This window comes from Chrysemys picta, chromosome 4 (genome assembly GCF_011386835.1).
Source record: "Chrysemys picta bellii isolate R12L10 chromosome 4, ASM1138683v2, whole genome shotgun sequence".
Lineage (NCBI taxonomy): Eukaryota > Metazoa > Chordata > Testudines > Emydidae > Chrysemys > Chrysemys picta.
In genome coordinates this window covers 18,387,887-18,409,600 of record NC_088794.1, presented here as the reverse complement: position 1 = coordinate 18,409,600, position 21,714 = coordinate 18,387,887, and the positions used below count along the sequence as shown (strand labels likewise).

The window sequence follows — 21,714 nt, the reverse complement described above, 5'->3', positions numbered from 1 at the left end:
GAAATGCCATCGATAGCTAGATTTCAGAGTATCTTGGCATTTCAGAGTTTGATAGTAACTGCTTCCACCCTTCTAATACTTTGAAAAGAGCAAAAAACGGAGCACAGAGAGCTTCAAACTCCTTAGGGTGGGGAAGGAGAGCACAGCTGAGCAACAGACAGATCCTGGTTGTTTTATGTGAGACCTGGAAATAGGTCCCCAAACTTCAGGATTGCCCCAGTCTCAAACCCGACTGCAGGATTAGGCTTACCGCAGGGAGCAAACTGCTCTTAATAATGTGGCAGAGGGCTGGAGGGCTCAGGGGTTTGGCATTAGGAGCCTTTCACCTCCCCAGCACTGCTTCCAATCAAGTCCACGTGCTCCCTTCTGAAAGCGGATTGGTGTGGCCTTTGAGATGAATCATTTATCGGTTCTAAGGCCACAAGGGACCACTGGGATCATCTAGTCTGCCCTCCTGTATAGAGCACAGTCATGGAACTTGTCCCGAAATAATGCTGGTTTGCACGAACTAGAGTATATCTTTCCGACTCCCCCCTGCTCCCCTCCCCACTCGATTTCAAAATTGTCAGAATTTTTAATCTGCCACAGCCCTGGGCCTTGAGCAATTATAATGTTGGGCCAGTTCCCAGTTTGCTGGGGACATTTGGGAGGGAAAACTGACATGCAAAGAGATGCTCGGGGCTTATTTACAGCAGCAGGTACAGATTTTACTCCAGCCACCCAACCTGGGAAGCCTGCGCTGTGGCCAGGTATCCGGTGCCATGGAAAACCCCCTCAGAGCTGGCCCCCTCAGCAGAGAGGCCAAAGCATGTCTGGGATGGGGAGCCTCAACTCCCCCATCAGCCCGCAGAACTTTTCCCTTCGGAAGTGTGTTAAGGCACAGTGGTGGAAAGGTTGCTGCTTGTGATCATTTGAATTACAATAGTACCTAGAGGCCCCAACGCCGATCCAGGATCCCAGTGTGCTGCACACTGTGCAAACACATAGTAAGACAAGTCTGGGAGTATGATTGTGTCCATTCTACAGATGGGGAACAGAGGCACTGAGAGATTAAGGCCCAGCTCCTCAAAGATAATAGAAGCACCAAACTCCCTGTGAAATCAATGAGAGATAAGTGCCTAAATACCTTTGAGGATCTGCTCCCAAGTGCATAGGTGTTGACTCCATGAGTGCTCTGGGGCTGGAGCACCCACGGGGAAAAAATGGTGGGTGCTGGGCACCCATCAGCAGCCCCCCTATCAGAACCTCCCCCTCCCTGAAGCACCTCCTGCCCGCCAGCGGGCCCTGCCCTACCCGCTCCTCCCACCCACCAGAATCAGCTGTTTTGCGGCATGCGGGAGGCTCTGGGGGGAGGGGAGAGGAGCGAGGATGCATCGTGCTCGGGGGAGGGGGACGGAACGTGGTGGGAAGAGATGGGGCTGGGGCAGAGCAGGGGAGGGAAGAGTCAGGATGCAGGTGGGGTCTTGGGGGGGGAAGGGGTGGAGTGGGGGCAGGGCCTGGGGCAGAGCCAGGGGTCGAGCACCCCCTGGCACTTTGGAAAGTCAGCACCTTGCCAAGAGCTAGGAAAGGAACCTCTCCAAACCTGCTGCATAATATTGTACCTGCTCTGTGGATCAACAGAAGGCAAATGTCCCCAGGGCTACAGGTATGGACAGATCTAGGCAAAGGGATAAGCTAGTTTAGCATCTAGGTGTGAAGGAGGATCTCCTGTGTGATGCCTGTGACCCACTGTCAAAATGGTTTGGGATTGCTTCATGTCTACCAGGTGTAAAACTAGAATCCATGAAGAAATTTAAGGCAGTTTCTGAATAATGCAATGATTCCTTAAGCGATTGTGTTGGTGAAGTCGCCTAGAACCAAATGATCCCACAAAACCATAGGATAGTCTCAGAGCTGAAGTGATATCACCCTCTGGTGGTTAGAGTAAGAGAACGGCATTCTGTTGGGATTCTTGGCTGGGGCAGGAAGAAACTGAAAAACCTGAATCCTGTTCGGGTTTTTTTTCTGTAAAGCAGAAACTCAGCCCAGGTGTGCCAAGAGGCTCCCTGAGATTCACCAGGGTAATTTTGTGGCAAGAACAGGGGACACTCTGAGATTTCTGCTTCCTTTGAATGGGAGGCTTTTGGGTTGTTTGCCCCCTGAATCCTAAAGCAAAGGGCATGTGAACCCAGCGAGAATCACAGTTCCCATGGAGCCCTGTCACCAATCCCATCATGTGCCACGGGGCACAGTTACTGGGGGTCTTTGGGGAGGAAAGAGCAGAGGAAAGATTTGTTCAGGCTCTGCCCCTGATGATGTAGGGATTTGCCCATTGAAATGAAGAGAGGGGCAGACAGCCTGGGAAGCCTGGGGGCTTTATATCTGTTGGGATCTTTTATTGTGACCACATACGGGCTACTACAGTAGCCTATGTAGCCCCCGCATGACCGGACTGTATCAGGGTGACTCTGGGGGCCATTTTCTTCCTATTCAGGGAAATAACTTAATCAAGGGCTAAGGCAGGGAAATACAAGGCATAACTCCCCCCTCACGTCCCCACCCCCGCTGGACTTCCCCCCCCCCGCCCCTGTAGCACAGTCAGCAGACAAGCAGAGGAACACTTTCCTAGCACCAGCTAGCCTTTCCCCCCCCAATGCATTGGCCAATCAATCTTTGCTCCATGTTTCTGTCTCTGTGGTTCAGGCTGGGTGGTCACCCACAGGGAAAAAGTGCCCTTTAAGAATGAGGCATGGTAAGAGTGCTCTCTAGGGTATAGACCCCTCCCCGCCCCTCCAGTCTTTCCAGAGGGCACTGGAGGATGGAGGCAGGACCGACAGCAACTGAGGAAAACTGACTTTGCTATTTGGGGATTGTTTCTTTTACAATGGTTTGTTAATGAACCAATGAACTGCTTTCACACGGCAAGTGTTAGGTTGGTGCATTTTCATCGGGGACCAAAGGGATGGGTATTTTAGTCAAGTTACCAGCAGTCCAACCCTGTGAACTAGATTCTGTTCTTACCTGCATGGTGCCATAACTTCAGTAGGGAAGCAGTGGTATAACCAGCAGCAGAATTTTCCCTTCTATGGCTCTTTCACTATCCTCTCCTTCCCCGCTGCCACTAGTTGGCAGCATCTCAACTACCACAGGTTTTATGACCGTGTAACTCAGTTGTTTAGAATATTGTGAACTCCCCACACCTTCTGCAGGGTTTTATTCTCTAGTCTGAGGATAGGAAGCAATATGGGACCCACACAGGCCAGCCCATAAACACTACTTTTTTTCCTGTCTGGCTTCTGAAATTGTAGCACTTTAAATAAAAGCTATCCTGGAATGGTCTACGTAGGCCAATCTGCAGCCTACTGTAAGCGTCTTACTGTGGTGAGCACGGCACGTGGCTAGATAGACACACATACAGACTTACACTTCGTACAGACATAGTCACACGCATCTCCAAGTTTGCATCCTTACTCTCACTTCACAGCCATGCAAACAATTCCCTCCTCCTCCCCATGCCCCCCAATCACAACTTTGCTGCATCCCATTAGCTTCTTGGTCTTTACTGAGAACTGCAGTCAGTCGTGTCCAATACGAAGGGGAGAAAAAAAGAACCCACAGCTAACCAAAAGAGGAACTAAAGCAGTTGATGTGCAGTTTTAATGTCCAAATGAAAATTGTATACATGGGATGTTTTCCTATTTTTAGGTCTATTTCCCTGCTGTTTGTTCCCGGAGCTGCGACATGCAGTTTGTTTCAGATGCATGTGGTACATAACTGTGCTGCATGCTGCAGACTGTTCCGGGAGCTTGGCCTTTCTAGTTGCACAGCACGACAACCATCCAACAAGATTTCCTGTGGTCTGCTCACACTATTTCATGAAGGGCAGAGGCTTGTGATGGAAAGCAGAGGGACTTGTCTATCATGTGTGCTGCATGGAACACATGCTGAAATGCACAGTCTGAAAAGTTCACTACTAGATTCTTTGTGGAACTAAGTCAATGGTATCACTGGGAGAAGGGAGCAAAATCCACAGTCTTTGTATATAACATATGAATAATATGTTGGATGGATGAGATCTGGATCAGATCACATGATGCCTGTTTTCTACATCTGATTGGAGGCACCGAGGAACCGAACCCTCCAAAACTCTTAGCTGGAAAGTGGGTGAGTTCTGTATTTCTATTAGCATTAGTTATCTGCTTCCTCTCCTTCCTTGCCCTTTCCCTCCCTGGAGAAAATTGGGCTGTTTCTTGCTAAAGGTCAGTGTGATGCCTGAACTGACTCAAGAAGGAAGAAAAGGAAATTGCTTCTGGTTCATTGTGAAACCAGAATGGGAAGTAAAATGACCTGCCCCTTTTGTCATCAGAGAATCAGTTTCATCCGGAAGGTCTTGAAATGCTCATTCTTCCTGAATTACACAGGGGTTGGGAGGATCGTGGAGGGTGAAGGAGGTTTCTCAAGTAGGATTACTCTCATGTGAAATGGCCAGAGTAATTGAGTGCTTCATCCAGGACACTGGCTGGCCACAGGTTGAGCCCGGTTGTTCAAGGCCCTTAATAAAATGGAGAGATCCCTTTCCAAGATCACTGTGGCTTGGTTATGTCTCCTGATGAGCTGCAATTCCTGAATCCCAGTCCAGCGTTAATGGGGTCACCAGCAACATAGAGTCATGGGAAGTGCTGTTGTCATTCTTTTGGGTTAGGATGTCAATGTAATGGGGAAGGGAGAGCCATACATATACAGGAGTCTTGTATGTGAGAACAGGAGGTAACTGTCTCACTCTGCTTGGCACTGCTGAGTTCTCAGCTGGAGTACTGTGTCCAGCTCTGGGCGCCACACTAAGAAAGGTGGACAAACTGGAGAAAGACAGCAACAAAAATGATCAAAGGTTTAGAAAACCTGACCTATGAGGAAAGGTTAATAAAACTGGGCATGGTTAGTATTGAGAAACAAAGACTGAGAGGGGACCTGATAGTCTTCCACTATGTTAAGGGCTGTTATAAAGAGGAGAGAGATAAATCATTTTCCATGTTCACTGAAGGTAGGACAAGAAGTAATGGGTTTAATCTGCAGCAAGGAGATTTAGGTTAGATATTAGGAAAATCTTTTTAACATAAAGGATAGTTAAGCTCTGGAGGTGTAGAAACCTCGTCACTGGAGTTTTTAAGATCAGGTTAAACAAACACCTGTCAGGGATGGTCTAGGTTTACTTGGTCCTGGTCCTGGTGCTGCCACGGCCCTGGGGGATGGATTAAGATGAGCTCAGCCCTAGATTTCTAGGATTCTATGTTGCTGGTGGAGAGATGTTTTATCATGACTGCAGACACGAAACACAGTGATGCCGATGAAGTCCTTCCTGACTCTCTCTCATGCTGATGGGCACCATTGCTTGCTTTTTGGTGCCACCTGGTGGATAGTTAGTTAACCACTGAAGCCATAACGGTTGTAATGGGATGAGACGTGAATCTGGGGCAACAGCCAGTTGGGATAATTAAATATCCCATGGCACATATTACTAGAGATATTAACCCGATTCCAACTAAGCTAACTATATCATCCTTGGTTATGACATTCTTCACTTCCTAACCTAAACCACTGGGTAGTGTTTCTGTGTGCTGTTAAACAGCAGCTGTGCTCCACCCAGAGGTGGCTACATTTCAGCAGAGGATGAAGAGTGCTCTGTGTACAGTTTGATTGTAAAGTGCTTTGGGATCCTTTATGTTCTGTATAATGCAAGATGGAGAGTAGCATGACATGTTCTTTATCAGAGGACTAAGTCCTGACCATGCATGGGAACAGACTCAATGGGTCCATTCTCCCTTTAACCACTCTGATATCATTGTCTTTAGATTTTTATACCTAGTGAGTGACTGATTCTTGTGTTTCCCTGGCAGAAATCTCTCCTAGCTTGTGATCATTGGTGCATAAACTTAGAAGCAAAATTATCTCTTCCTTAAAAGATGCTAGTGGATGGATTCACAAAGGAAAGAGACCATGTGTTTCAGTATCTAAATCTCCATCCACACTGAGATTGCTTGGCAGAGATATAACAAAGACCTTCACCTTCCCTCTATTATGTGGAAATATTGCAGTTAGACCATCCATTTCGTGATGCTGAGAGGCTTTTGCAAGAATCCCCTCGAGGAGGGGGAGCCGCCTTTGCCAGGCAGTCAAATACTGTGGGTGAATTTTAAAGACGAGTCTATGATTGTGTCATGCGGTGGATGGATCCCACATGGGGACTGGCATGTTGGGGATTAATACAAACTCCGGTTCATGCAGCCAGCCATTTCCAGGCTTGCCTGTGTCGTCAGGAAACTCCTGCAGCCTGCAGGCTTATTAAAGTCAGCAGGCACCTGGATCCTGGATGCATTTCCCCTTCCTCGGAAGCATCAGCACAGCCACGGATGGAGGTAAGGTGCTGGATCAATGGCAGAAAGGATAGTCACGTGGTTAAGGCACAGCATTGGGACATGGGAGACGTGGATTCAGTTCTTGGCTCTGTGATAGATTCCTGGGTGACCTTGGGCAAGTCATTTCATCTCCTAGTATCCCCATCCTCCATCTGTAAACTGGGGGAGATAATACCTCCCACCTCACCCCCTTTGTCTGAATTAAGATCATAAATTGTTTAGGGCAGGAGTGTGCTCTTTCTATGTGTAAGTACAGCACCCAGCACAACGGGGCCCTGTGCTTGGGTGGGGTCTAGAAATACTAATCAAGGGTCTATCCATTCAGGCAAACCCTGCATTCCCAAACTGTACCTTGAATAGAGCTGGATCTTTGGGACAGGCTATTGATCTGAATAAAAGGTAAGTGTAGCTGGGGATTGAGGGAGCGGAGGAAGGGAAGTGAGTCAATCAGTTTTCTTCGCCCCCAGATACTTTTACTAAGAGAAACTTTGGCTCCGTGGATAACTCCCACAGCATCTAATGAAAGTAGTCTGACTCAAGGGAGGCAGACAGCAGGAAAAACCCAGTGAACTGTCTTTAAAGTGTCTTTAATCTCTAAATTGCATTGCTATAAAGTCAGTTGACATTTAACCGCCCCCCCAAAAAACAAAACAAGACAAAACAATAAAAAAACTTGATAGGGTGAAGGAAGCAGAAAAAAAAATCTTGATTGAAACAAAGATTCTGTAAGACAGCTACAAACTTGGAATTAATCAGGTTTCCCAGTAGGTGAAAATTCACTTAAGTGGTGATATTCTCCTGCTGCTCTGTAGATTTCATGGCAAAACCCAGATCTTCAAAGCAGAAGACACTGATTCCCTGACAAAGATCTTATTTATAATGCTGCCCAGTGACTGGTGTAGATTTAATCCCTCGGACAGCCCATGGAAGCTGCTGCAATGGAGTGACAGCTGCTCAGTCTGTCATTACTGACATGATGCATTTTGATGAGGTTAGGCCTGTTGTTTGCTTCAGCCAATCATAGATCAGCTTTTCTAGGAAAAGTCAGGCTTTTGTAAAAGCATAATACATCTTTACAAATCAGTGGATTTATTTTATTGGTGTGGTTTTAAAACCTGGGAGGAATGTATTGTTCATGGAAGGTGCTGAGTTGACAGTAATGGGAAATTTGTTTACAGGACAGGTAGCGCATAGGAAATGCAAGCTTCTCTTGTCATGAGGTAGTGTATGTAGCTGCGTAAGCTACAGTTTGGTTTCCTGTCTCCTTTAACTTTCTAGATGTCTGTTTTCTCCTGGAAGCAGCTGCCATTTTGGGTTCAGTTCAGATGCAGCATGTTGCAAAGGCGACAGGCACACTGTGCTCTCTCTCATGGAGACTTTACTTCTGTTCTTTCTCATGCTGTTGTTTCCCCTCAGTTTAAAATAATATAAAAGTCATTCAGATTGGAAATATGTGCTCTCTATGTCTGGTTAAATACACCTCTACCCCGATATAACCAGGAGCACCGCCAGCTTTTTTGCCGCCCTAGGCAGCGGAAGGTCCTGCCCCCAAAATGCCGCCCCCGACAGAGGCGGCGGAAGGTCCCGCCCCCGAAATACCACCGATGACCGGGGCGGCCGAAGATCCGGCTGCCGCGGTCACCGCCCCCCGAATGTTAGCGCCCTAGGCGACGGCCTAGGTCGCCTAATGGGTTGCGCCGGCCCTGGATATAATGCTGTCCTCGGGAGCCAAAAAATCTTACCGCGTTATAGGTGAAACCGCATTATATCAAACTTGCTTTGATCCGCTGGAGCACGCAACCCTCCCCCCCACCGGAGCGCTGCTTTACCGCGTTATATCCGAATTTGTGTTATATCGGGTTGCATTATATTGGGGTAGAGGTGTATAGCACCTGAGTTGGGGATGTAAGTGCGAAGTTTGGTCTCCATGACCCCATCTGTCCCTGAGACTGCCAACTTGGGTGCAGCCAGTGACTGTTTTTTGTGATACAGATACATGTCCACATGGAAATGGACCCTCGTGAGACACTTCTTACAGGCCAGCAGACTGCTATAACTTTTGTGCACTATCGACCAGGGTGATAACTGAACAAACTTACGCTTTATAACTAAGGATGAGTGTTTTATTGTTTCATGTTTCAGCGAATAATAGTGATCCTGTGGGACGAGTGGCTGACAGTGGTTCCATCTGCTGGAATCAGATGCAAATCCCATTTAGTGATGCACCCTTGTTTAGGGATGACAAGTCACTGAGGTTCAAGCTTCCTGTAAAAACAATTTAGCAACATGCATTGTTTTCATGAAGTCTGTGAGCAACTCCGACAGTGTTTTAAAAAAAAAAAACATTAGACACAGAGGACCAGATCAAGCAAAGCATTGAGGAGTCATGTATATCTAAACACGGGAGTAGTTTCACTGGGTAAAACTCTCAAAGGTGCCTAAGTGACTTCGGCTCTTAAAGTCCATTTTCATAAGTGACTTGGGCCTAGATCTTCAAAAGGTATTTAGGCTCCTAATTTCCACTGATTTCATAGATACCTCACTGTCAAGAATTAGGACTGGCCGCTCCATCTGCCCAGTCTCCAGGAAGTCTATGAACACAGCTGAGTCTAAGCAGGACTGCCTGATTGACCACTCTGCCTGATTGGCTGAGGAAGTCAGCCAGCCCACTCTCAAGCCCAGCATCTGATCTCTGGTAGCTTAATGCCTGCCCCTGCAGCTGTGATCTCTCCTGTTTGCCTTGCTCTAGCCCTGAGCCTGCCTTGTTCCCAGCCTTGATCCAGCTTCCCGGCTCTGACTGCTGGCTGTGATTCCTGCCTCCAGGAACCCCTTGGCTCTGGTTACTGGCTTCCTGAATCCAGTGCTGACTCTTGCTCCAACCATGAGGCATGACTGCCTATGTTGCAGTTTGTGACACTAAGCTCCATTAACTTTCAATGATGTTTAGGCTCTTAAATGCCTAAGTCCCTTTTGAAAATGGGACCTAAATGTTGAAAATTTTACCTGACTTCAAAGGGACATAAACGTGCTTAACTTTAAGCACATGCTTACATACTCTGCTGGATAAAGGCCTTAATAAGGAACATGGCAGCCTATAATGTAGGCAAGGAATGGATGTAAGACACCCCTATGATTATCACCTTATTTGAACTTCTGTGCATGTCCAGCTGCTTTTGAACTTTTCCAAAGGTGTGCTTTGTCACAGCTCTGCTCTTGCTTTCCTAATGCTATTCTTGCCTGTGGGCGCAGCTCTTCTTTGTAACCATTAATCTTTTCTGACGCTGCGTGTAATAGAGGGGCCTCGGGTGTAACCTAGCACAGCAGGGATGGGAGATATTAATAATGGCCGATGGTGCATTGAACTAAAATGGAATCTACAATTCATTTTGTGACAAGAAAAATGTAATATTAAACAGTGCAATGGAATGTCCGTCCATTTCGTATAACCCATCGTAATTCACTGCTGTGCAGAGCCCAGCCCAAAGCCTAAGATCTCAAAACAGGGCTCAAATGGGAGTTAAGTGGTCCATATAGGCCTTGGGCTGGCTCTCTGCTTTGGGTGACATTCCCTCTCTATGCAAACTACTTTGGATACTATAATCGTGGGTTCCAGTACCAAAATCCCGGAGCCTTTTCTCTGATTCTTATCCAAAGTATTGCCAGCTTTTATGATTTTACAGCAAATCTTCCAATATTTCTAGCCTGGGACTTAGGAGACCTGGCTTCAGTTCCCTGTTCTGCTACAGACTCCCTGTGTGACCTGGGCAGGGCTGGCTCTGCACCACTCTGCCGAAACAACCCCCCCCGAGCGCTGTGCCGCCGTTAGAACCCCCTCCCGAGCGCCGCGCTGCCCTGCTGAAACAACCCCCTCCCGAGCGCCACCCTACCCTGCTGTAACAACCCCCCCAAGCGCCGCGCTGCCCCGCTGAAACAACCCCCTCCCAAGCGCCACGCCACACCGCCGTAACAACCCCCCCGAGCGCCACCCTGTCCCGCTGTAACAACCCCCCCGAGCGCCACCCTGTCCCGCTGTAACAACCCCCCCCGAGCGCCGCCCTGCCCTGCCGAAACAACCCCCCCCAGCACTGCGCCACTGAAACAAACAAACAAAAAAACCTCGAGTGCTGCCTTGCCAAACCAAAAAACCCCCACAAAAACCCCGAGCGCCCCCCCGCCACCCAAAGATTGGCCGCCCCTTACAAGGTGCCGCCCCAAGCATGTGCTTGGTCGGCTGGTGCCTGGAGCTGGCCCTGGCCCTGGCCCTGGGGCAAGTGTTTTCGGCTACATCTACACTGCAGCTGGGGGTGTGATTTGCAGCACCTGTAGACGTACCTGGGCTAGCTTTAATCTAGCTGGCTCACTAAAAAGAGCACTGAGGACACGGCAGCGCAGGCTGCACAAGTGAGGACATACCAGGGGGTCAGGTCGGCTTGTGCGGACCACAGTGCTGCATTCTCACTGCTCTTTTTAGTGAGCCAGCTAGATTAAAGCTAGCCCAGGTACATCCATGTGAGCTGCAAATCACACCCCCAGCTGCAGTGTAAATGTAGTCTTAGTTTCTCTGTGCTGTGTGCCTCAGTTACCCATCTGTACTATGGGGATAATAACACTGTCCTGCCTCACAGAGGTGTTGTGAGGCTGAAGACATTAGACTGTGAGGTGCTCAGAGACTATGGCAATGAGGGTCACATAAGGACCATAGATAGTGTTGTGGTTAAGGCACTGGACTGGGACATCTGTGCCTCTTCTTTGCTCTACCTCTTACTGCATGTGACTTTAGGTAAGTCACCACAACGCTCTCTGCCTCATTTCCCCCCTCTGTACATTCATGCTTCCCTGTGTCACAGTTAGGTACGTTCACGAATGTTGGTGAGAGCATCAGGCACCACAGTGATGAGTGCCAGAGTAAATCCGATACATGAATTAATAGATAAATACAGTTAGGTATTATTAGTGACTCAGATAAGGCGTTTCTTAGATGGAACTTGACAGTGACTCTTCTATAGCCGCCACATATCGAATGCTGCTAATGTACAATCCATTTCACATCCATAAAGGAAAAATCTCTACTTTCCTTCCCCTTAGCCCCGACTAAAGAGTTCTTCATTGGCTCTTGCCAGATGCCAGGCTGCTAAGATAAATTGGCTCTCAGCAAGGATTCCTTATCTGTTTAGCCCAGTTCTGAGGTGTGTTAGTTTCTTTATTGAATTCTGGACTGAACGTGGAAGCGCAGGTTAATTTGCTATCAGTGGGATGTCCTTTGAAGAACAGTTTTCTTTGCCTCTTGTCCTTTCCCTGACACTCAGTTTGCCCGCTCCATTTTTCATGTCTCTTCTCTTCATGGGAATTGATTATAGATAAACGCTCATCAAAAAACAGGGCATTTTGGCAAATGCAATTTATTTACCCATTGACGTTTTAATTTGTCACGCTGTGGATGCCTTCAGGATCCAGGGAAGAAGCGCCAAATGATGTGAAGCTTGTTAACTGGCTCTCAGTGGCGAGGATTTGGAAGCCTGCAGTGCATTGAACTCTCACCATGCGTTTTGCTTTTATCCGATAAATAGCAAAATATCCCCTGATTTCACTATTTCTTGTTTCCCGCTTTATATGGGAAGTAGAAAAACAACAAAAGAACATTCAGGGTGGCAAGATGGCTGATGATGTGCTAGGCAATATGATAGTACAAATAATAAACAATAAGGCCCTCACTGCTGTAGTATCTGACTGCCTCAGAACACTCTTGTGAGGTAGAGAAATACTTTCCCTATTTGACAGATGGGGAACTGAGGCACAGGGCAGATTAAGTGACTTGTCCAAGGTCACACAGAAAAATCTGTGGGTGAGCTGATAGTTGAACCCTTAGCTCCTCAAGCCCTGATTGGTGCTCTGCCCACAAGACCATCCTTCCTACCTAAATTAGATTCAAAGCCTTTCTCCTAAGGACTATTAGCTTAGGTTTGGACCGGGTCCCAAAAAAAGACCTCTAAGGGAGCAACATTTGGTGAGGCTCCCTGCCACCACACTACCACCCTGAAATAAGCTGCAGGGCCCTCTCCCAAACCTGGGGGATCCCCAGCGATTGGCAGAAGCTCTGGTCATCTACACAGAAGTCCTGTGCCTCTGTGCTGACTCTCATTAGCAATTATGGGTGCATGCTTTGGTCTGGTCTCCACAGAAAAGACTCTTCTCTCTAGTCTCTTCATACGGAACTTTTACTCCTGCAGTTGTTCCATCCTGCCAGCTTCCTGTGTGGAATAATAGAGCATCTTCAGTGCTCATGGCTGTTCTTTCCATGTCAAGCACTCAGCCACAAACTGAACAACATTGTTTATGATGGCTGAGCAGAGCTGACAACTACCAATGGCCTCTCCAGCTTCTCCTGTAATAGCATGTGTGCAAATATGTGGTATTCTTTCCCCACCTGCTCCAGCCTATTCTAAAAAATCGCCTTTCCAAAATGCAAAAGGCCTGGGGGAAATGGCATAAGAGCTTTTAATATTTGCCTTATGCATTCTTTGTGTCGGCATAAGGGAAGCATCTTTGCACGATGGGCATTTTCTATATCAAATGTCACTTATTTTTAATCAACATACGCTTATTTTCAGAGGCTCCCCAAAACTCATCCTGATTCAGCCAGCTCTCTGGATTTTGGTCCTTCACTGTGGAGACACTTGAATGAAAGGTTCATGGCACTCATGCATTTGGGGGTGAAATTCATCCCTATGCTGGGGCCCAGAACAAAGTCTATGCACCTCTTAAGTCCCCTTTAAGTCCTATTTTGAGATCAGAAGTGATGCATAGTAGTCATACAGGCTTTCTGAACAAGGGTCAGTTTTACCCTCTCCTTGTTGTTGTTGTTGTTGTCCATTTAATGGTGAACATCTCTGTATTTGGACGAGGCAGTGTAGGCATATGAGGAGGGGTTCTTATTCTAAGTTTGCTTTTGTGTATTGTTTTCTTATTACCATACCAAGGAATCCCAGTCATAGCGCAGGACCCCATTGTGCTCGGCGCTGTACCAGACCCAGAACAAAAAGTCGGTGCCCACCCCATACCTTGGCTCTCCCTCCTCCTCTGCTTCCCCTGAGCAAATTTATCTCCAGTCTTCTTGCTAAAGATTTCCCAAGCTTTCATATGCATCCGAAGAAGTGGGCTGTAGTCCACGAAAGCTTATGCTCTAATAAATTTGTTAGTCTCAAAGGTGCCACAAGTACTCCTGTTCTTCTTCAAGCTTTCATAGTTGCCCAAATCCCAGCAACTGAGTGATCACCTTGTTACCATCCCCATGGAGCTCAGCACGGGGCCAAGGGGTCTGATGGCATGAAGCTGGTTGCAGGATCAGGACCATGGTACAATTCAGATGTGGAATGGTTTGATCAGATGAAGGTCAGTCTCCAGGAAGCACAGATCTCATTGCAAATGCTTTATTCCTTAGAATGGGCGGGGGGATCCCAAGGAATTCTGGTGATGTTGGAAGAGGCAGAGAGCCAGGGGAAAGCTGGCAGGTCTGTGTGGGCCTGGGGGAGGGCTCTGAGGGGATCCTCTCCCCAATCTCCTCGCCTGTGGGTGGCAGGATGGAGGTAAACACGCACCCCAACCTCCTCAGACTTTCTCCGTTCCCCTCCATTCTTCGGTTCCTTCCCAAAGTTTAACTTCTCTCCCCTCCCCCCTTTCTTTCCTCCTCCCTCCCCATCTCTTCTCCCTTCCTTCCTTCTACCCTCTCTCCTCTGAGTCCCCGCCCCTTCAGGGGGAGGCAGCCAGTCAAGGCGAGGCTGTGACATCAGTGCCGTGAAACTGACCCGGGGGAGGGACCGAGGTCGATACATTGTAGCGATTCCTTTTCCTGTCTTCGCGTTCCAAAGAGCGAACGAGCCAGGCACGGGGACGAGCCTGGGGAGGGGGTGGGGGGTTGAGCGGGGGGCAGCAGCGTCTCCCCTTCGGAGACCCGGGGGGTGAGCAGCAGCTCGGAGGGCTCCGAGCCTTCCCCAGGAGAAGGGGCGATTGTTTCCCCTCTCCCCCCCCCCTTCCAAAGCTGTGGGGGATTTAGTTCCCCTCCGCCTGTTGAGATCAAACTTCCCACTGTGGGGGGAGGAGGGGACTCGGAGCAAAGGGAAGGAACCGCTGTGGCTGCCCCGGCTTTGCTACAATGCTGTCCAACTCTCCGAACCCGAATCCCCAGGTGCTGTTCCCCACCCCCCCTCCTCCGCCCCCGCCGCCCCCCCATCAGCAGCCGCCGCCCCAGCAGCACCCTCCCGTCCAGCAACAGTTCCCCCAGTTCAACGTGAAATCAGGCCTCCAGATCAAGAAAAATGCCATCACGGATGATTACAAGGTCACCACGCAAGTGCTGGGGCTGGGCATCAACGGGAAAGTTTTGGAAATCTTTAACAAGAAGACTGGAGAGAAATTTGCTCTGAAGGTAAGTGTGCAGGGGGAAGGGAAAGGGGTGTGCGGGGGCTGATGTGCCCACGCCCATCTTTCCGCCTCTGATCCCACATTCCTTATTTCCTCCCCCAAGTTTGCCTCAGACTGTTTTTGGAGGAGTGACACCGAAGTTATTGTGCTGTTAGAGTAGAGGGGAAGGTACCTGCAGTTATTGGGGGGTGGGGATTGATCCATGGTTGCTCCGTGTAAAATTACCGGCAGAATTATTTACAGGTACCTAAAACTGGCCGACAGAAAAAATGGTGCTTTAACTTTGGCCTAGGCAGATATCGCTGAGTCCAGTTGTGAATCTCTTCCCCCTGCCGCGGTGTGGGCACAAATTCCCCACTTACTCACTGCGAAGGGCTAGTTGGGGAAGTTCTACCTCTGCTCTTTTTTTCCGTAGGGTGGGTGGGTGCGGTGGGTGGAGGGGGTTGTTGGATGATCTAATCTCTCTGCCTTTTAAAAAATGAAACTCAGCATTTAATTCCCCTCCCTCCCCCTTGCAAAACAGGACTTCCCAGCGGGAGAGGAGAAACCCCCCCAGAGCCTCCTAGGCCTGTTCACATTGACTGCGTTTGATAGGGCCCTTTCTCTTCCCCCCCCCCCCCCCCAATCTCTGTGTGTGTATGTTAGTCGTGGTTTCCTTGGATCTACTGGTCAAAGCAGTTTGTGTTTGCAGAGGGAGGAGAGAGAGTGTGCTCTGATTTCTTTCCAGAGCCATTATTTTGGTAAAAGGGTGGTGGGAAGGGGAGAAGAAAGAGAAAGGAGCTCCGTAACTTCACAGCTGCCCTTAAGGCCTGTGGGCACTTCAGTGATCACTGCAGGGAAGATTATATCTTGTAAGAGAAATAAATTCTATTGTGGTTTTGAGAACACAACTGCCACCCTCTTTTGTGGTAGTGTCTTTGATTGCACTAGTTTAGGTTCCTTTCCCCTTTTCTGCCTCCTCGCCCCCCCAGACTCTTTACTCCAAATCTGGAATTACTAGTGATTTTTCCCTTTAGAGGTCTGACCTGACTGATATGGCTTAGAAAGAGAGAACTTGAAATTTACCAGCACCAGATAGGGCTTGACAAGGAATGTAAATACAAAAAGCAGAATCTGTTTTAAAGACAAGTGGTCTCTTGGACCGGGGCAGAACCAGTAATTCAGTGCTTTGAAGGGATGCTGTAGAGAGATGATCATATTATGGAGTGTAATAATAAAAATAAATAATTAAAAAAAATCAAATGAACTTTTTAACAAATATGCGTTTTATTTGTTTTTATTGCACTCAGCTGGGACAATGAAACAGGATAGTCAGTTTCACTTTCTGGCTTTACTGCACTCCATTGTTACTGCTCTGTGTTTCCATCACTTTAGAGGAATGTCCAGTTTCCCCTTAAACCATTCTCATTAAGAAAGACAAAATTAGGTTGTATGGCATTTTAATTTAAAACAAAGCAAAATGACATGGGAAAGGGATGCCTTAGTGACCTAAGCATCACGTTTGAAATCCATTGAAACCTCCGGACTTGTCGATTTGATCCAGTGAGTTTACTCTCTGTGCTTTCTGGATAAGCCCTTTAAAATTCAAGGTCCTCTGTGTGGGCACTAAAGATCTCATTGCACTTTGTGTAAGCATAGACGTTTGTCTGGTTTTCCCTGTTTAATTACCCTCCCTGCTCCCCAGTTGTTGTGCAGTGTACTGTACACCAATCTGCTACTGTTCTCCACCCCAGATGTGGCTATGTTTGTGGTGCTATATCTCTATGCGGTAATCCGTAACATGCCTTTGTTTGAAAGGTTTTCCAATAAATAAGATATTGTACTAAAATATACATTTTGCATCTAAATAACTTGACAGTTTCCCTGTTTTCAAATTATTATTTTTTTTGGAGTGGGGGAGGGTATTTCTCTGTTAGAGGGATCCTTTGATATAGGTAATGCTAAGTACTAGGAAAGATGGGTACAATTTTTCTCCTCCAGTGAAGCTGAACATTCCATAGCTTAGGCACAATTTGCTCCCACACATTAGCTGTTCAGAAACACTATACGTTATCCTGTTAATTGTGAAGATTAACCCCCCCCCCCAAAACCTGCTGTTTTGACTGCGTTTTTTTGTTTTTTTTTAAGCCAACACATCTGCTTAAAGCCAACAAGTCACTAATCCTAAAATAATAAAGAAGTAGATTTTTGACAAAAAATTCTTCTGTCAGCTATGAACCCCCTTCAGAATTGAGGTGCCTGCAGGGGGATAAGTTATTAAGACAAATACATTTTCTTGGGGGGAAAAAAGTTCTTCAAGTTAATCAACTGAATGGCAGATATTTCCCTTTTTTGTCTGGAAATATGGAAGTTTCTCATTAGTTGCAGTGTTATGTTTGAGGAAGACACAGACACGGTAATTTTTCCTTTATGTTGTAAATGAGCGGGATCAGCCTCTGTTTTGACAGACACGCTTTTTTCCTCCATTACATTTAAAGTTGACTCAATGACTTAAATAGCAGTTGCTAATTCTTTCCTGTGTGAAATAACAAAAGCAGAAGAACTAGAGGGTACGGCATAGGGAAAGGGACAGCTTGGGTCAGGAGTCTCCCCATATCAAAATATTGGCTGAGATAATAGCATAGCCTCTGAGCTCTGATTATCTTGTCAGTACCGGAGTGTGATACAATAGACATGTTCAGGATCTAGGTTTGATATATTATTTACATGGATGTACTTAAAGTGCCTTTTACAACACAGGATTTCTATACACCTCTACCCCGATATAACGCGCCCCGATATAACACGAATTCGGATAGAACGCGGTAAAGCAGTGCTGCAGGGGGGCGGGGCTGCACGCTCCGGCAGAGCAAAGCTAGTTCAACGTAACGCGGTTTCACCTATAACGTGGTAAGATTTTTTTTTGGCTCCCGAGGACAGCGTTATATGGGGGTAGAGGTGTATATTAAGAATGGAACATAAATCACAGACTCTCACTTTTTGCTCAGATCTTGTCCCTTGCTCAGTTTCACTAGCTCTTTACCATATAATGAGGGACATATTAAGATGGACAGTTGCGAATGTGTGTGGTCAAATCTCCCTGCTTATGAGTTATGTAACAATGCAGGAGGGAAGTGCAGAATCAATTCACAGAGGCTGATGTATTCAATTCATCTCTGAATTTTTCCTTTGGTAAGTTTTTAAATTTTGATTTTCCATTGCCCATGTTCTTATAGCGAGGAAAAAGTTTAGCTGAGCCATCGAACGTGTCAGTTCAAAGGGCAGCACAGTTGCTGCTGTAAACAACTCCTTACAGCCCAGTAGAAAGTGCTGTGCTGTTAGCTCAGGGTCTTAGCAGAGCAAACTACACTCTGTCGATCTCACACTGACAAGTGTATGTGACATGCTCTTTGTTTGTCCAATGAGTTTCGGATACTCCCTGTCAAGATATAGGCCTAAAAGGTAAACCTCATTAATAGGATGTTTTTGCTCAAATGTAGTGTGTGTATAGATCTAAATGCTGCTTTCTGTTAGTTGGGGGTGGATCTGTTTATAAACCTGTAGAGTGTTGTTCAGAACTTCTGAATGACTCAGAATTATCTGACATACAAACACCATTTGTTGGGGAGGAGTCAACACAGCTTTTGTAAAAGAAAATCATGCCTCACCAATCTATTAGAATTCTTTGAGGGGGATCAACAAGCATCTGTACAGTGGTGATCCAGCTGATATAGTGTACTTGGACTTTCAGAAAGCCTTTAACAAGGTCCCACCCCAAAGGTTCTTATGCCAAGTAAGCTGTCATAGGATAAGAGGGAAGGTCCTCTTATGGGTCAGTAGCTGGTTAAAAGATAGAAAACAAAGGGTAGGAATAAATGGTCAGTTTTCACAGTGGGTAGTTAAGTATTGGGGGTCTCCCAAGGATCTGTACTGGGACCTGTGCAGTTCAACGTGTTCGTAAATGATTCGGAAAAGGGAGTAAACAGTGAGGTGGCGAAGTCTGCAGACAATACAAAATTGCTCAAGACGGTTAAGTCTAAAGTTGTCTGGGAAGAGTTACAAAGGGATCTTACAAAACGGAGTGACTGGGCAACAAAATGGTAGATGAAATTCAGTGTTAATAAATGCAAAGTAATGCACATTGGAAGACCTAATCCCAGCTATACATACAAAATGATGGGTTCTAAATTAGCTGTTACCACTCAAGAAAGAGATCTTGGAGTCATTGTGGATAATTCTCTGAAAACATCTGCTCATTGTGCAGTGTCCATCAAAAAAGCCAACAGTCTGTTAAGAACCATGAGTAAAGGAATAGAGAATAAGAAAGAAAATATCAGAATGCCACTATATAAATCCATGGTACGCCCGCACTTTGAATACTGTGTGTAGTTCTGGTCACCCCATCTCAAAAACGATATATTAAAATTGGAAAAAGTACAAAGAAGGACAACAGAAATGATTAGGGATATGGAAGATCTTCCATATGAGGTGAGATTAAAAAGACTGGAACTGTTCATCTTAGAAAAGAGAAGACTAAGGGAGGAAATGATAGAGGTGTACAAAATCACAAATGGTGTGGAGAAAGTGAATTGTTATTTACCCCTTCACATAACACAAGAACCAGGTATCGCCCAATGAAATTAATAGGCAGCAGGTTTAAAACAAACATAACAAAGTACTTGTTCACACAACACACAATCAACTTGTGGAACTTGTTGCCAGAGGATAATGTGAATGCCAAAAGTATAATTGGGTTAAAAAACTATTTCATTAAGTTAATGGAGGATAGGTCCATTAGTGGCTATTAGCCAGGATAATCAGGGATGCAACCCTATGCTCTGGATGTCCCTAGACCTCTGACTGTCAAAAGCTGGAAGTGGATGATGGGGGATAGATCACTCAATAATTGCTCTGTTCTGTTCAATCCCTCTGAAGCATCTGGTGCTGGCCACTGTTGAAAACAGGATACTGAGCTAGATGGACTAGTGGTCTGATCTTACGTTCTTATGACTCATTATCTGCATCAGAGTAAGAGGAATAACTGAATAACTTGGATACAAAGAACTGATTGCATCAGGTGTTGCTGTTTCTGGTGACATTAAAAAGAATGCAAGAGGCCCATAGCCAGAAGCCAAAGGTGAAATTGCTTTGTGCTGTTAGGTTTTAAGGCGAGCATTTCTATTCTAAACTTTTCTGTTTATATCTCATGTCCAAAAGGTCATATGTATTAATGCAATCTTACAGTGATGGGGAAACAACTGTCAATCTCATTAATATTAAAGACTTCTGCTTCTGTGTGCTCAGGAATGTTGTCCCTCAGGAATTTTGTAAAACCACGTACAGTATTATAAAATCTCTCTATTCCAAGGTCTTAGATACTTTGTTAGGATTTCAGTTAGAGATCCACTGCTATAATGTGACCGTTTAGAGTTCAGTGGGAGATATATAAACTTCAGTAACAGAAAATGTAATTGGGCTAATTTCTTCATTCCTCATCTAGTGCGTGAGTGCTTAGCAGAGGCATTTGATTGCTTAATAAAATAAAGTATGTTTTTAGCGCATGTTTGTAAGTTACTGGACTATAGTCTCGTTTGAATACACTGTCTAGTTAAAAACAATAGATACTCTTTAACTTCTGACTTATCAGTAGTTATTGTCTAATTGATTAGTGTTTTACTGATCACTGCAGCAGAAAAACATCTCAAGTGGAATCCATAAATTGACCAGTATTAAATAGGCATAGCATTGTTTAAAACGGTGAATTAGCTTTGGTTCTTAATAGGATTTTAGGTTTGGATGCTTTCTCCTTTAGGGGCTCAGTCCCATAAGGTGCTGGGTGATAGCCCCAGTGGGAAGTGTCAGAGCTCGGCAACTCATGGAAAGCTCTTGTCAGCAAGCAGCGTGAGGCCTGTTGTGGATTGTTCAGTGATTTGCTCATCAACATCTGGCAGTCTGAGAGCGAAGGGCAATGCAGCTGTGGTGAGCAGTAGGAAACATGAGGTGGTGTGTATATGGGTATATATTTTCCTAGCTTGGTGTGATTTCTTATTAGAAGAAAATTAGATTTGAAATTTCTGGAAAACGTATTGTATGTAGGTCACTGCCGACTTTACTTGGCTTTGTTGCAGTTGGGCTGTTGGCATTATGTGAAGCAGATTGCAGAGGTAGGATAGCGGCAGGGGCGGCTCTAGCTTTTTTGCCGCCCCAAGCATGGCAGGCAGGCCGCTTTCGGCAGCATGCCTGCGGGAGGTCTGCCGGTCCCACGGCTTCGGTGTACCCACCGCTGAATTGCCGCCAAATCCGCAGGTCTGGCGGACCTCCCACAGGCATGCTGCCCTCGCAGGGACCGGCAGGGCACCCTCCGTGGCTTGCCGCCCCAGGCACGCACTTGGAGCGCTGGTGCCAGGAGCCGCCGCTGGATAGCGGGCAAGACCTAATTCTATGTTGCATACTGTAAATTCTACTCCTAGATGTACTTTTAAGCCTAATCTTCAGATGAGATCTGGATCAATGGCTGTCTGCCTTAATGCAGCTTTTTACAAAGAAATTGCAGGTAATCTGGGTTGGAGGCTCAGTTAATGCTGGATGGACATTAGTGAATAGCTTTCCTTGTGAATCGCTTTCTCTGCCATGTGTTTCAATTGGGGCTCTAGGATGCAGAGCAAGATTCTGCTTATGAAACCTAACCTCTAACTTCAACTCTAGGTAGTTGTCATCTGGCCGTCGCCATGAAGACTGCGCACAGAACAGTATCTTTGGGAATGTCATACCTGCAAAGGTAACTCACTAGCATCTGTGGTGCTTTGGAAGCTTCTCCATGGGACTCGTTTCCATGAATGCCTCTAGCCACTGAAAATGGACTGAAGTGGATCAGTTCTTCATAGTAAATTTATGCCAGTAAATGCATCGCCTGTAGTGCAGTTTG

The 21,714-nt window shown here is 46.4% G+C and overlaps 1 protein-coding gene across 1 annotated transcript in view; it reads left to right on the top strand.

Annotated features, from left to right (window-relative positions):
- The first annotated feature begins 14,227 nt into the window (after positions 1-14,227).
- The window catches only part of MAPKAPK2 (MAPK activated protein kinase 2), an 80,951-nt gene continuing 73,464 nt past the window's right edge, over positions 14,228-21,714 (top strand). The window contains exon 1 of the mRNA XM_005306451.4: positions 14,228-14,814. Within this exon, the coding sequence (XP_005306508.1) occupies positions 14,542-14,814 (273 nt within the window). The 5' untranslated portion in view covers positions 14,228-14,541. The remainder of the gene's footprint in view (positions 14,815-21,714) is intronic.